General features: G+C 47.5%; 1 protein-coding gene across 1 annotated transcript in view; it reads right to left on the minus strand.

Annotated features, from left to right (window-relative positions):
- The window catches only part of SOX6 (SRY-box transcription factor 6), a 416902-nt gene that overhangs the window by 47459 nt on the left and 352449 nt on the right, over positions 1–16994 (minus strand). Inside the window, 1 exon segment of the mRNA XM_077453685.1 lies at positions 1900–2080. Within this exon segment, the coding sequence (XP_077309811.1) occupies positions 1900–2080 (181 nt within the window).

Below are 16994 nucleotides of genomic sequence, written 5' to 3' on the forward strand. Positions count from 1 at the left end.
GCCTCGTCTATGGCCCTCTCTTTGCCTCGTCTACGGCCCTCTCTTTGCCTCGTCTACGGCCCTCTCTTTGCCTCGTCTATGGCCCTCTCTTTGCCTCGTCTACGGCCTTGTCTACGGCCCTCTCTTTGCCTCGTCTACGGCCCTCTCTTTGCCTCGTCTACGGCCCTCTCTTTGCCTTGTCTACGGCCCTCTCTATGTCTTGCCAATGGTCCTCTCTCTGCCTCTTCTATGACTTTCTCCTTGCCTCGTCTACGGCCCTCACTCTGCCTTGTTTATGACCCTCTCCTTGCCTCATCTACCCCCCTCTTCCTGCTATGCCAATGCCCCACTCTGCCTTGTCTATGACCCATGTCTTGCCGATGGCCCTCTTTCTGCCTTGTCTATGACCTTCTCCTTGCCTCGCCTACGAACCTTTCTCTGCCTTGCTAACTGCCCTTTATCTACCTTTTCTACAACACTCTCCCTGCCTTGTCTACAGCCCTCTTCTTGCAAACCTTTGGCTCTGTTTAGTAATACCCTTGAGGATGACTGTAGATGATCTCCAATGAGCCTGAATTAGCCTAAAATGGGCAATAAGCGCGTGGTCCACAATTATGGCCGACATTAATCCAATGATAAATGTTTTATATAGCTAAGGCATCATTCATGTATATCTAGCCTTCTATAGATTCCTGGTCTTCTGGGGTATAAAATCTTCTATAGATCATGACAGAACCTCCCCTTCTCCTTTCTTCTCCTAGAGAAAAGTGTTGAATTTCTCCCAGTTACACATAAGGGGTGTCCAGTAAAGTATATCCCTCACTTCATCGGCACCCATAGGATGGTCAAAGGCTGTATGGGGTCTCTGAGCCTGTATCTGAAATCGGCATTGCTTAGGCAAAGACTGGCTACCACAAATATTCTAAAACTTACAGAGGCCGTTTTGCAGTCCTCAGCTCACTAACTTTAATTGGACAGGTGAGGGCCGTTGGAAGTCTGAGCCCTATTCACGAATCGGGAAAGGGCTGGTCGGCACTCAGGCTGAAATCCGAAATGGTAGTCCTTTATTAAATACATGCACAAAGCTGTAAAACCCCCCTACGTGTTTCGGACGTCAGTCCTTAGCTGTGGCTAAGGACTAACGTCCAAAACGCGTAGCTTGTTTTACAGCTTTGTGCATGTATTTAATAAAGAAATACCATTTCGGATGTCATCCCGAGTGCCGACCAGCCCTTATGTTGGTGTCGGCAGCCTCAGCGTCTGAGCACCGGGCGGAGCTTTTTTTTGTGGGAAGGTTAAAGCGCTTATACACCTGTTTCCCCTCAACAGGAATTGACTGTCCTGAAATGGGCTGTTAGCAGGGGCATTGCTGGGTCTTCAAAAGATCTGGGGCTAGAGCCCATAGCAGCGTAGTAAAGAAAGTCATACGCTCGGGCGGGCATACACATGTATGTGTATATATATATCTCCCCCAGAGAGCCCCCCAGTTACATCAGGATCTGCAGAGAGCATCCCCTTCCCTTGGGGACCCCTGCAGAGACTCTGGGCTATGGACCCCAGATTCTGGGCTATAGCCCCAAAAGCCACCCCCTAGCGAAGCCACTGGCTGTTAGAACCAAGTATATAGATACAGATATTTGGCTCATTTCATAAAGCTAACGCACCAAAATAAGGATCCTTATTTCCAAAAAGTGACAGTTATTTTCAGCCGAGTCCAATAAGATTTGAGAATGACAGTCACATGACTAAAATAACCTCTATGGTAAAGCTTTGTGAATTGAGTCTAAGGTCTCTCACATCCTTCACCTCCCCTTTGAAAGTAAAGGAGCTGAAGGCTGTAAACTGCTGCGCAGCTCCCTTCCTCCGCCCTGAGGGGGGAGGGGGGTCTGGACGGCGTTAAAGAGCGCCTGTCCCACTCACCTAAGGAGGAGCCCCGGCCCAGAACTCCACTGATTGGGCTGGGAATCCCGCTCCTGCTGGACAGGCTCACTGGGCTGGTCTTACTGGGCTGGAAGAAGTTCTGCGTGGGAGACGTGGGCGACTTCACGGGCTCGGCCGTCTTCGGTCGCGCCGATAAGTTGAGCGGTTGGGCGGCCTCGTCCTGTGAAAGGGGGGGAAATTTGACATAAACAATGATTAGAGGAAGATAAATGGGCCACATTAGCACTTAAGACAAGGCGGATGTTTTACACCTCCCAGACAATGCCGCTATCTGCCGCCGTAATAACAAAGGGAGCTAATTATCAGCGCACTCGAGGAAGCCCCCCTAACAAACGCTCATTAATTCCTCCTATTTACATCAACACGCGCTCTGCTCGGCAAATTAAAATCTGAATTACAGCACATGGCAGTTCACTCCTTAATGTGTTTTCCGAGATTTAAATTAACCCGGGGCATTTACAAAGAATTATTTAAATTCCAGGCGAGAGGAGAGAGAGAAGCGGCGGAGAACGAGAGCGACTCGGCAGATACAGACACAGAGTGTTCTACAGATGGGGTCCAAACCGCTCCCCTTATTAGAAGGCGTGCCGATTCCGACAGCTCCGCCCCTAAATCCTCCCTCCCGGTCTTGCACGGGTGTACCGGCTCCTCTCCTGGACTGAAAACGGCTTCCTCTGATTTTACTGCACACTGTGAGCTTCTCGCAATGTGCATTCTTGCCTATGTGAGGATGATGTCACTTGCCCTGCCCCCCCCGGGGGCCCCCCCTCACCTCTCACAGCTTCTTGGGACAAATAACAACCCTCCCCCCCCCCCCCTCGGAGGCTTCCGGACCAATCACAGAGCGCCGTGCTTTTTGAAGTGGGGAGCCGGCCGCGGCCCCTCGGGAAGTCACAGCTGGCTCCCATATCCAAGATGGCGGTGCTGGGAATCCAGAGTGGACCGGCTGGACTCCCAGCACTGGCAGGTATCCGATTTTTCAAATCCGGCAGCTACATTGTTTGTAACATAATAGGAATGAACGGCGCAATCCAATGGGTCCCGCGCTCGACAAAGGAGTGCCCATGCTCTGAAACGCGTAGCCATGCCCCGGCATCCTCCCACAGCGACGTCACTTCCGCTCGACGGACGTCTGCATTCCAGCGTGGTTCCCGAGATAAGAGAGACCAGTCAGGCGCCGGCACCAGGTCTGCCGCACCAATCCCATCAGCAGGGAGACGGACGCAGCGTACCGGTGTCCTCGGTCTTCTTATGAAGATTGCGCCCCCATTCACACCTCTGCCAATTAGATGTGCGTTTCCCCACATCAAATTCGCATAGTAGGAGAATGTGACTGGCTCCCTATGGAGCCGGTTCACATATCTCCGGGGCGGCTGCAGGGCGCACTCCAGAAAAAAAGCTGTACGTCTTTGGCTCCGTTTCAGGGCCAAATTCAGGCATAGATTCGTCCCTGAAACGGGGAACAGGGACGCGCGGCGCTCCTGTGCGATCCGCAGCGTCTTATAGTGTGAACCCGGGCAGAATCTTTAACATACACGTGGAAGTGGCCAACTGTTTTAATAAACATACCGTGTTGCTACACTTAGCAGGCGCCCTCAATCTTTTACTTTGTATACGGTATATGTAGCTGCTGAGATTCATTTATTTATTTAGTAATCCATCGTCCATCATTTTTATTTCATTGGATACATTGTTACAATTATATTATGTCCGATTTCCTACTCTATTAGATTTTAGACGGTCCTTGAAAACCCTCCTCTTCAGAGAGGCCTACCCTCCCCCACCTAACAACTGCATTTTCATTTTGTCCATCTGATCATCCCCCACAGCTACCCCCCTTTGTTCCACTTGACCCCCCCCCCAGATTGTAAGCTCTAACGAGCCAGGCCCTCTGATCCCTCCTGTATTGTATTGTAAGTGTACTGTCTTCCCCGATGTTGTAAAGTGCTGTGCAAACTGTTGGCGCCAAATAAATCCTGTATAATAATAATTATGTCCTCTAATATCTATTTTATCAATATTTATTTATTTATTTTTTCTTCCTCTTTAAGTACATTTTCTGCAAGTACCGAAAACTACCCATTGATCCTGCCATAAATCCCGTGTCATTGTCACTGAGCACTGCTCCTCCAGCACAGTACGGTAAGTGAGCCTTGTCACCCTAGGACAGAATAACCCGGGGGAAATTAAGGCAAATAAAAATAAAAAACACCCTGAAAATCGATGCTCATCCCTGAATAAGAATGGTGCCGCCCTCCTGGAGAGAAAAGCCGATGAAGGCATGGTCAGGGGGAGTCCTGTGATCTCTGTGAGAGGGAATAAACACCCGGCAGGGGGACACTGACACGTGACTCGACATGCTGCACTTTACATTAAAAATATATCTGATGACAGGTCCACTCAGGGCCGAGACAAGGGGGTGGGGGCAGGAGAGGCAGCTGCCCTGGGCCGCGGTGGTATCATGGGAGGTGGGGAGGAGGGGATTTGTATTGGAAGGAGGGATTGGGGAGCAGCAGGGGATAGAAATCGTTCTAGCAGGGGACATTTGGGGAGGTGCTCTAGGAGTGGTGATTTGTGGGGGTTTGTCTTGGGAGGGGAAATTTGTGCTAAAAAAGGATATGGTGTGGGGGGAGGGGGTTGTGCTAGAAAAGGATATGATTTGGGGGGGATTTGCGCTAGGAGGATAAATGGGGGGGGGGGTTGTGTAAGGAGGGGATTTTTTTGCGCTAGAAAAGGATATGGTGGAGGGGGGGGATTTGTGCTAGGAGGGGAAATTGGGGTGGAGGGTTGTGCTAGAAAAGGATATGGTGGGGGGGATTTGGGGGGGGGGGGTTGTGCTAGGAAAGGATATGGGGGGGTTGTGCTAGAAAAGGATATGGTGGGGGGGATTTGGGGGGGGGGTTGTGCTAGGAAAGGATATGGGGGGGTTGTGCTAGAAAAGGATATGGTGGGGGGGATTTGAGGGGGGGTTGTGCTAGGAAAGCATATGGTGGGGGGAATTGGGGGGGGGGGGTTGTGCTAGAAAAGGATATGGTGGGGGGATTTGTGCTAGGAAAGGATATGGTTTGGGGGGGATTTTTGCTAGGAGCGGAAATTTGGGGGGGGGGGGGGTGTTGTGCTAGAAAAGTTTGATCTCTCTTCTCTCTCTGTATATATATAAATGTGTGTAGATATTATGCTTTATCTATTACTTCAGTAATCAATAGTCCATCATTTTTATTTCATTGGATACATTGTTACAATTATAATATTATGTCCTCTAATATCAATTTTAATTGAGTTTCTTGTTTGTATCGGATGAGATCGGATTTCCTCGTCCATGTGATCATACATTCAGTTGGGGCGCGGTGCCGGGAGGATAGAATTGCCGTAAAACGCAGTTTCTTTCGCGGACCCCCAGCACTTTTCTATCCCCCCCCCCCCCACACACACACACACACACACACACGGTCACCGGAGAAGCGTGCAAACAAAACGCAGCCCTCCCATGCCTCCAACAAATTCCGCATTCACTACAGCAGGAAAGTCTTAGCCAGGGAAGAGTTTAGATTGGGCGCCGTCCATCTGCTGCCGCGCGCTGACCGCCCCGACGCTGAGCAACACTGAATCACTCATGTTTGGCGCAGCTACGCTATGGAAACTCTGCCAAAGCTTCGCACCCACGCTTTTGTGACGCGGTGCCGCGAGGAAAAAAGGAGTCCTAGGTAAATAAGGCAAACCAAAGGAATGACACTGATGTGGGACGCCTGCCTTTGTTTTCACCGTAGCAAGCAGTCGGCGCGGCCTGTATGACGCTATTGAATGATTCTCGGTGGCGCAATGCTGCTGTTCCCGTGTCTGTCACATCGGAGAAATTCCAGTGACTACGTCTGCGATCATTTGATACTATTAAGACAAAATCGACTTTGTTGCATTTTCAGAAACTTTTTAGTGAACTTTCAGGAGTCAAAAAATGATCAGATGGCAAAAGTGCAACAGAGAAGAACCTTCATAGAGAAGTCCTTCAGATTTGGAAATCCAGGGCAAGCTCCGTAATCCAGGTTTTGTAGGCAGCTCATGTTGGTTTTTAGCTCCCGCCAACAGCGACACATCTAAACCTCTCCACCCAAGAGCCACACCCCTGGAATGGCGGGACCAATCTCTGAGGACTTCTGCAGGTCCCACCTCCCACACGAACCTTGGGCACACCCATGAGGATCCTCCACCACCCTCAGTATATAATGTGGTAAGGTGGATCGCTGACATGTCCAACCTGTTGAGATGTTCCTGGTAGATGACCACGTCACCAGAATTGGCCACTCTCACGCACCTCTGGTTCTCCTGAACAGTCGGGAAACCGGAAAATTGTGATTTATGATTTGTATTCTCTCCACAGGCTGAACTGAAAGGCGACTCACAATTAAGGGTCAAATTGGCAGATTTTGTGTTAATAAAATTTTGGCAAAACGTTGGACATTTTGGCAAAATTGACAATCATGAAAGATGAAATTAGGGCATTTTTCGAAGGATGCAATGAGCTTTTTTCCTTTTTTTTTGTGTTTTATTGTTAATTTTCATCACAGAAAAAAGAAAAAAAAGGAAAAAGAAAAATGTAAAAAATTCAAATTGTGCATTTTGAGTTTGAAGAGAAACTTCACCCAAAAGGGGAAGTTCCACCCTTCCCCCTAATATTTGGAATATTTAGCTGGAGTGTCAGAAAAACCCAGAAAAATCTTGAAACAAACATCTCATCCCCGAGTTCTTCCAACCCGGCAATCCACTGAAAAGATAGACATCCCAAAGACCCAACACAAGGTAAGGGACTTAACACAAGAGGACTGAATTCTACAGGTCAGGACTCGGCAGTCTTCCTACACGTGAAGGAAAAGAGACACTCCTCCAAGGACAGTGAGGTCAACTGGTTCACAAACCAGTGCGAAAGAGGCCATCTACGTCAAAACAAAAGAGCCGCCATTGAACAAGGGTGGGGGGCCTTCAACACCATCTGTCGTCTACATATAATCCCATTTTTACCATCTCTACCCCGGTGATTTGCCAAAAATTCACAGCTTCAGACCTGTGACTAGACTGAATAACATTTAGACAGACACCTTGACACCAAGGATGGGCTGATGTAACTAGAACAGTGGGGGGGCTCCACAACTTTCACACCTACCGTCCTGTTCTTGATAATAACATCAACACATTCCATGGTGATTGGATTAGGGTGTTGGTGCTACCTGTGTAATGTAGGACCCCCTCCCCCTGTTCTAGTTACATCCATCCCATCCTTGTTAAAATCGGAATTAATAACAGTGGCAAGAAGAAGTATGTGTGCGCTTTGGAATTTACTCGTTTTTTCTGATGTCATTTGCCAGAAAACGTGATCTGAGTGGCCCAGTGAGAGTCCAGACCTGAACCCCATAGAGATGCCGTGGAATGACCTCAAGAGCGCCTGTTCAAACCAGACATCCTCCAAATGGGTTGAAGCTGAAGCAGCTTTGTGAAGAGGAATGGTCGAAAAATTCCAGAGCTACTGAGAGCCCTCTCCTGAAGTCATTGCTACCAAAAGAGGTTCGACCGGCTCCAAAGTATCTTTTCAGGTGGATATGCAAGACAAAAAAATGTTGAAGGCCTCCACCCTTGTTCAATGATGGTTATTCTATTGTGACGTAGATGGGCTCTTTCACACCTCTTGTGAAACGGATGACCTCCCTGTCCAGAATGTGACCTCACTGTCCTCGAAGGAAGGTCCCTTTTTTCGTAGGGTGTAGGAAGACTGTTGAGTCTTGTAGAGTTCTCCCCCTAGGTGGGGCCATTCGTTTCTTAGAAGGTTGTTTTGTCACCTTAATACGTGTCTGTTTTCACTAAAAACTGCACTGCATATCACTAGAACAGGGTGGTTCCACCACGTTCACACCCAATGTCCTGTTCTGGGACAATCAACTTTCTGATCGATGGTGACCCGATGAAGGCGTTGGCCCTCCCTGTTGTAGATAATAAAAATATTTGGGCGTCTAACCAAAAAACCGAAGAAGTGCCTTGGATGTCTACATGGCAGAAACACAAAAGCCTTCGATAAATGTTTTTCTTCACTTTTACCAGAACGGCTCCTAAATATGCTTTGAGATCCAACTCCACCAAACGTGAACATTTCTCTACCTTCCTCCAGGAGACAAAGTATCTTTTCAAGTGGATATGTAGGACAGAGGACGTTGAAGGCCTCCACCCACGTTCAATGATTGTTTAAGTTTGACGTTGATGGGCTCTTTACCTAATGCCCTCCCTGTCCAAAATATGACCCCGCTCTCTTTGAAGGAAGGTCCCTTTTTCGTAGGGTGTAGAAAGACTGTTGAGTCTTGTAGAGTTCTCCTCCTATGTGGGGCCATTCATTCAGTCATTGGAAGGTTGTTTGATCACCTCAGTCTACATGTCTATGTATTCCTCACTATCCTGCACTGCATATCACAGGGTGGTTCCATAACGTTCACCCTTCCTGTCCTGTTCTTGGACAATCAAGATATCAAGTGGATATGTAGGACAGAGGACGTTGAAGGTCTCCACCCATGTTCAATGATGGTTGTTTTAGTTTTTTGACGTATTATTATTAACACAAAATCTGCCAATTTGACCCTTAATTGTGAGTTGCCTTTCAGTTCAGCCTGTGGAGAGAATAAAATTCATAAATCACAATTTTCCGGTTTCCCGACTCAAAAATGTCTACGGATCAGATGTTCAGGAGAGCCAGAGGTGCGCGAGAGTGGCCAATTCTGTTGACGTGGTCACCTACCAGGAACATCTCAACAGGTTGGACATGTCAGCGCTCCACCCTACCACATTATATACTGAGGGTGGTGGAGGATCCTCATGGGTGTGCCCAAGGTTCGCGTGGGAGGTGGGACCTGCAGAAATCTTCAGAGATTGGTCCCGGCCTTCCAGGGGCGTGGCTCTTGGGTGGAGACGTTTAGATGTGTCGCTGTTGGCGGGAGCTAAAAACCAACATGACTTTTTTGTGAACCTAATGCCCTCCCTGTCCAAAATCTGACCTCACTGAAGGAAGGTCCCTTTTTTTTCCTAGGGTGTAGGAAGACTGTTGAGTCTTGTAGAGTTCTGCCCCTATGCGGGGCCATTCATTCAGTCATTGGAAGGTTGTTTGATCACCTCAGTCTACATGTCTATGTATTCCTCCCTATCCTGCACTGCATATCACAGGGTGGTTCCACAACGTTCACACCTCCTGTCCTGTTCTTGGACAATCAACTTTCTGATCAATGGTGACCCGATGAAGGTGTTGGCACTCCCCTGTGTAGATAATAAATATTTTGGGGCGTCTTAACTGAAGAATTGTCTTGGATTTCTACATGGCAGAAACACGAAAAGCCTCCAATTCATCTCTTTTCTTCACGTCTATTAGAACGGCCTTGAAATCCAACTCCACCGAACGTGAACATTTCCCTTCCTTCCTCCAGGAGACAAAGTATCTTTATTAGTGTTTCCCTTGCCTCAATCCCGGGTCTGTCCGTTCTTCTGGCAGGACCTCGCCGCCCCCGTTGGCTTCTGGGGAAAAATCTTAGCAAAGCGCGGAAGGGTTAGCATTAAGTTATGATGCGTTTCTCAATGAAACGTGCCGACACGGCTTGGCGGAGTTTGGCAAATTCACGGCGATGACGGCAGAGGAGCTCCAAGACCTGGAAGATTCTAATCACCGGAGGAGAAAGTAAAGGATCTTCTGTACAGCTCGTGAAGTTTATAGGAGGCGCAAATTACCCATGAAGCCTCCGCGTGCCGGCGCGATTCACATGAATACGTTCCTGAAATTCTGCGTGTAATGTAAAACCACGCCGAGCCCACCGGCCAATCACTGCGCCATTTACAGAGAAACTACACCCCATTACTAATGAAAATGTGCCCAGCTAAAGAAGAACTCCGAATACGGATTGTATATGAAACCATTGTGGAAGATAATCTCTCCCCCCCAAAAAAAAAGGCTCAGTTTTGGGGCCCCCAGACGTTAATACGAAATATTTTAAATTAAGAGTCTCCATTGGTGATTTGTGTGTTTTTGATACTTTGTAAAAGATGATTTTTCTGAAATACGGCACCGCCGGCTCTCCACTCAGCTGATACCGGGGGGGGGGGGGGGGGGGCGCTTCATATGTTCTGCAATCAGTCAGATCTGTACACCATGAATTGTGGGGATACCAAATGTCATTTTTTTTTATCGTTTTGTTTGACTTCGAACCGATTCTAATTTGGTAAATTCAGTCAAAATGAACTCAATTCAACCGAATTGGAAAAAAAAACGAATTCCTTTTGAAATCAAATTTATTCTATTTGAAATTGGAATTTTGGAAGATGGTCATATCCTTTCTATTCCATTCTATTGCTTTTTTCTATTCTATTCAATTTGAAAGTTATTCTATTCGAATTTCAGAAAATGGTTTATATTATATATTTTTTTTCTATTTTACTATGTTATTTTCTATTCTTTTCCATTCTTTTCTGTACTATTCTATTCTTTTCTATTCAAATTAGATTTTTTTTCTTTGCTTTAATTTTGTATTTTGTCATGTTTTACTCAATAGAATAGAAGAAAAATAGAACAGTATAGAGTAAAACAAAACAAAATACAAATCTAAACACTAGAAAAAAAATCTAATTTGAATAGAAAATACAATTATTATATTCTTTTATTTTCTATTCTATTCTTTTCTATTCAAATTAGATTTTTTTTCCCCCCAAATTTGAATAGAAAAGAATAGAATAGAAAATACAATTATTATATTCTATTATTTTCTATACTATTTTATTTTCTATTCTATTATTTTCTATTCAAATTAGATTTTTTTCCCCAAATTTGAATAGAAAAGAATAGAATAGAATGGAAAAGAATCGAATAGAAAATACAATTATTCCATTCTATTTTCTATACAATTTTATTTTCTATTCTATTCTTTTCTATTCAAATTAGATTTTTTTCCCAGAATTTGAACAGAAAAGAATGGAATAGAATGGAAAAGAATCGAATAGAAAATACATTTATTCCCTTCTATTATTTTCTATACTATTTTATTTTCTATTCTATTCTTTTCAATTCAAATTAGATTTTTTTCCCCCAAATTTGAATAGAAAAGAATAAAATAGAATGGAAAAGAATAGAATAGGAAATACAATTATTATATTATATTATTTTCTATACTATTTTATTTTCTATTCTATTCTTTTCTAGTCAAATTAGATTTTTTTTTTTGTCGAATTTGAATAGAAAAGAATAGAACAGAAAATACAATTATTATATTATATTATTTTCTATACTATTTTATTTTCTATTCAAATTAGATTTTTTTTTTCTATTCTTTCATTTTGTATTTTGTCATATTTTAATCAATAGAATAGAAAAAAATAGAACAGTATAGAGTAAAACATGAAAAAAATACTAATCTAAAAAAGACTAGAAAAAAATATATAATTTGAATAGAAGAGAATAGAAAACAAAAAATATTATATTATCTTTTTTCTATTCTATTTTCTATTCTTTTCAAATTTGATTCTTTTTCTTATTTGAATAGAAAAGAATAGAATGGAATGGAAAAAAATAGAATAGAAAATACAATTACTACATTCTATTTTTTTTCTATTCTATTCTTTTACATTATATTTCATTCTATTCTTTTCTATAATATTCTATTCTTTTCTATTCAAATTAAAAAAAATATTTTTTTTTTATTTTATGTTTTACTCAATTATATTCTATTCTTTTATATTCTAATATTTTATTTTCTATTGTATTCAATTCTTTTCCATTCTATTATTTTCTATAATATTCTATTCAAATTAATTTTTTTCCCTATTCTTTTATTTTGTATTTTGTTATGTTTTACTCTATTATATTCTATACTATTTTATCCTCTTCAGGAATTTGATTAAAAAAATATTCTAATTTGATTTGAAAATGATTAGAATTTTGTTCCAAAATTTTGTTTCATTATTTCGGATTCCTTTAAATTTGTTAATATTGTAACTCAGAATTTAGGATACAGCTGAGCTGAATAACAAAAAATGTGTCCGAATTTCGATTTGGAATGAAAATAACCGCACACGCCTCGTTTCCAGGGAATGAAATCCAATTCATCTAAATATGTTTCAAGGAATTTTTTTCTCCCCCCCAAGTTAAATTTTCACAAATTTTTGTCCATTTTCTTTGGCTTGTGTTTGGACGGAGCCCATTGGTGCGCAGGACTTCCAGGCAGTTCTGAGATTGGATGACATCACTTCCTGTGCGGAGGAAAACCGCCATGACTCCGACATTGAGTGATAACAATCCGGGGAAAGCGGAGGTTACCGTCGTCTGAATGGGAGGAACGTCATTACCCCGGGACCATCTGCTCCGCCGCTCGTGTTTACAGCGACAGGCTGCGCCACATATTAGGTTACCGATAAATAAGAGTAGTAAAGATACATATTTTGATTCTTCCAGGATAAACAATGTTTTATTTACTTTTTTGGCACATGGTAGCGGCATAGAAATGTGTCTGGCCAGATGGTAATCTGTGTGCCGCACCAGCCATGTTTTCCATGTGGAAAGATACAATACGCTTCCATTATATCAACGTGACACTGCGGAGCGCTCCGCACACGCCGCGCCGCGCCCTACTGCTACTACACGGCTCTGACATATACCGCAGCGCTCTACAGACTCCGCACACGCCGCGCCGCGCCCTACTGCTACTACACGGCTCTGACATATACCGCAGCGCCCTACAGACTCCGCACACGCCGCACCGCGCCCCTACTGCTACTACACGGCTCTGACATATACCGCAGCGCCCTACAGACTCCGCACACGCCGCGCCCCTACTGCTACTACACGGCTCTGACATATACCGCAGCGCTCTACAGACTCCGCACACGCCGCGCCGCGCCCTACTGCTACTACACGGCTCTGACATATACCGCAGCGCCCTACAGACTCCGCACACGCCGCGCCGCGCCCTACTGCTACTACACAGCTCTGACATATACTGCAGCGCTCTACAGACTCCGCACACGCCGCGCCCTACTGCTACTACACGGCTCTGACATATACCGCAGCGCTCTACAGACTCCGCACACGCCGCGCCCCCTACTGCTACTACATGGCTCTGACATATACCACAGCGCTCTACAGACTCCGCACACGCCGCGCCCCTACTGCTACTACACGGCTCTGACATATACCGCAGCGCTCTACAGACTCCGCACACGCCACGCCCTACTGCTACTACACGGCTCTGACCTATACCGCAGCGCTCTACAGACTCCGCACACGCCGCGCCCCTACTGCTACTACACGGCTCTGACATATACCGCAGCGCTCTACAGACTCCGCACACGCCGCGCCCCTACTGCTACTACATGGCTCTGACATATACCACAGCGCTCTACAGACTCTGCACACGCCGCGCCCCCTACTGCTACTACACGGCTCTGACATATACCACAGCGCTCTACAGACTCCGCACACGCCGCGCCCCCTACTGCTACTACACGGCTCTGACATATACCACAGCGCTCTACAGACTCTGCACACGCCGCGCCCCCTACTGCTACTACACGACTCTGACATATACTGCAGCGCTCTACAGACTCCGCACACGCCGCGCCCCTACTGCTACTACACGACTCTGACATATACTGCAGCGCTCTACAGACTCCGCACACGCCGCGCCCTACTGCTACTACACGGCTCTGACATATACCGCAGCGCTCTACAGACTCCGCACACGCCGCGCCCCCTACTGCTACTACACGGCTCTGACATATACCGCAGCGCTCTACAGACTCCGCACACGCCGCGCCCTACTGCTACTACATGGCTCTGACATATACCACAGCGCTCTACAGACTCCGCACACGCCGCGCCCCTACTGCTACTACATGGCTCTGACATATACCACAGCGCTCTACAGACTCTGCACACGCCGCGCCCCCTACTGCTACTACACGGCTCTGACATATACCACAGCGCTCTACAGACTCCGCACACGCCGCGCCCCCTACTGCTACTACACGGCTCTGACATATACCACAGCGCTCTACAGACTCCGCACACGCCGCGCCCCCTACTGCTACTACACGGCTCTGACATATACCACAGCGCTCTACAGACTCTGCACACGCCGCGCCCCCTACTGCTACTACACGACTCTGACATATACTGCAGCGCTCTACAGACTCCGCACACGCCGCGCCCCTACTGCTACTACACGACTCTGACATATACTGCAGCGCTCTACAGACTCCGCACACGCCGCGCCCCTACTGCTACTACACGGCTCTGACATATACTGCAGCGCTCTACAGACTCCGCACACGCCACGCCCTACTGCTACTACACGGCTCTGACATATACCACAGCGCTCTACAGACTCCGCACACGCCGCGCCCCCTACTGCTACTACACGGCTCTGACATATACCACAGCGCTCTACAGACTCCGCACACGCCGCGCCCCCTACTGCTACTACATGACTCTGACATATACCACAGCGCTCTACAGACTCTGCACACGCCGCGCCCCCTACTGCTACTACACGGCTCTGACATATACCACAGCGCTCTACAGACTCCGCACACGCCGCGCCCCCTACTGCTACTACACGGCTCTGACATATACCACAGCGCTCTACAGACTCCGCACACGCCGCGCCCCCTACTGCTACTACACGGCTCTGACATATACCACAGCGCTCTACAGACTCTGCACACGCCGCGCCCCCTACTGCTACTACACGACTCTGACATATACTGCAGCGCTCTACAGACTCCGCACACGCCGCGCCCCTACTGCTACTACACGACTCTGACATATACTGCAGCGCTCTACAGACTCCGCACACGCCGCGCCCCTACTGCTACTACACGGCTCTGACATATACTGCAGCGCTCTAAAGACTCCGCACACGCCGCGCCCCTACTGCTACTACACGGCTCTGACATATACCGCAGCGCCCTACAGACTCCGCACACGCCACGCCCCTACTGCTACTACACGGCTCTGACATATACCACAGCGCTCTACAGACTCCGCACACGCCGCGCCGCGCACTATTGCTACTACACGGCTCTGACATATACCTCAGCACCCTACAGACTCCGCACACGCCGCGCCCCCTACTGCTACTACACGGATGTACATGGCTCTGACATACCGCAGCGCTTACACTCTAATGTCCCCTCCCCCACACAGTCACATCAGTCTCTGTACAGAGGAGCTTACACTCTAATGTCCACCCCCCCCCCCCCCCCCCCACAGTCACATCAGTCTCTGTACAGAGGAGCTTACACTCTAATGTCCCCTCCCCCCACAGTCACATCAGTCTCTGTACAGAGGAGCTTACACTCTAATGTCCCCTCCCCCCCACAGTCACATCAGTCTCTGTATAGAGGAGCTTACACTCTAATGTCCCCTCCCCCCCACAGTCACATCAGTCTCTGTACAGAGGAGCTTACACTCTAATGTCCCCTCCCCCCACAGTCACATCAGTCTCTGTACAGAGGAGCTTACACTCTAATGTCCCCTCCCCCACAGTCACATCAGTCTCTGTACAGAGGAGCTTACACTCTAATGTCCCCTCCCCCCACAGTCACATCAGTCTCTGTACAGAGGAGCTTACACTCTAATGTCCCCTCCCCCCACAGTCACATCAGTCTCTGTACAGAGGAGCTTACACTCTAATGTCCCCTCCCCCCCACAATCACATCAGTCTCTGTACAGAGGAGCTTACACTCTAATGTCCCCTCCCCCCCCACAATCACATCAGTCTCTGTACAGAGGAGCTTACACTCCCCCAGAGTCACACACTATTATTATTATACATGTATATAGCTCTGACATATACCGCAGCGCTGTACAGAGAACACTGGTCATGTGGACATATAGCTTTGCTCCATCCCAACCCATTTACAGTGAAACAAACAAGAGGCTGCTGTCCCGCCTGGGAGAACTGTGAAAGGCCTGCTGAATGAAGCCACAAATGATTCCCATGAAGCTCCATTGGAAGATGCGATGGATGGGAATCCTCCTTTTATCTCGGATTCTCCGCTCCCCGTTCTGGACTTTGTCACCCACCTATCCAGCTGACCAATCTGTGACGGGTTCTCGGCCCGCCAATCGGCTTCGCTGACTATTAGCCGGAAACCGCAAGAACGCCGACTCAGGGGAATGTTCCTCCTCCGTGTGTCCGCACTCCTCCCACCCGCTGACTCGGCAGAAAAGGTGCAAACCACCAGGGACGTCCGGCTCCCAAATAAAGGGCCAGGTGCCCATTTCTAACCCTCTGCGCGCTTCTTTGTGCGTTGGCTATATATGCGCCGAACTGGACAGAGCCGAAGAAATGGCGCAGTGATGGGGGGAGGGGAGGCGGTCGTGGTAGCAACGCTTCCCACTCCGGTTATTAAGCTCGGCACCACAACTGTATAAACAGGTTTTATGTTCTTTGCCCTCTTCCAGTTATTTACGTTTTTTTTTTCCTCGCCGGCGCGGTGGAACGGGCGCAGAGCTGAAGGAAAACTTTGTCTTGGAGCCGTTCCACCTTTGTGCAGTCTTCTCCGTAGTGTCAGCGCTCCATTGCCTGGTAAATGGCGGTCCGATGGCGGAGCCGGGGGGCTTCCCCTCCGCGGCCTTGTCTAGAGACCTTCGCAGGTCCTCGGCGCCGTGTCTGCGACACGTTCCGTTACCGAATCCGCCATCCGTCTCCATGGCAACCGCTTCCCTTTTAATAAAGCAGGTTATTGCAATTATTTTCCTAATATTTGAATGCCGCGTCCCTTCTAACTGAACGCAGATGTGAAGGCGGCGGGGCGGCGGCCCTGACAGGAGACTTTATATAATTGCGTTCCACCATGAGGGGTCTTGTTACAGCGACAAACCGATGACAGCCTGCCGCGGCGTAGCTGGAGAGGAACGATCGGTCACATTTCGGGGGACATTTATTCACCCCGTGTGGGGATCGCCTGTACCCCAATGTGGGGATAGTCGGTACCCCGATGTGGGGATCGTCGGTACCCCGATGTGGGGATCACCGGTACCCCGATGTGGGGATCGCCTGTACATC

The sequence above is a fragment of the Lithobates pipiens genome, unplaced genomic scaffold (assembly GCF_037356315.1).
Source record: "Lithobates pipiens isolate NorthernLeopardFrog02 unplaced genomic scaffold, aLitPip1_a1.2 Scaffold_24, whole genome shotgun sequence".
In the NCBI taxonomy this organism is placed as follows: Eukaryota; Metazoa; Chordata; class Amphibia; order Anura; family Ranidae; genus Lithobates; species Lithobates pipiens.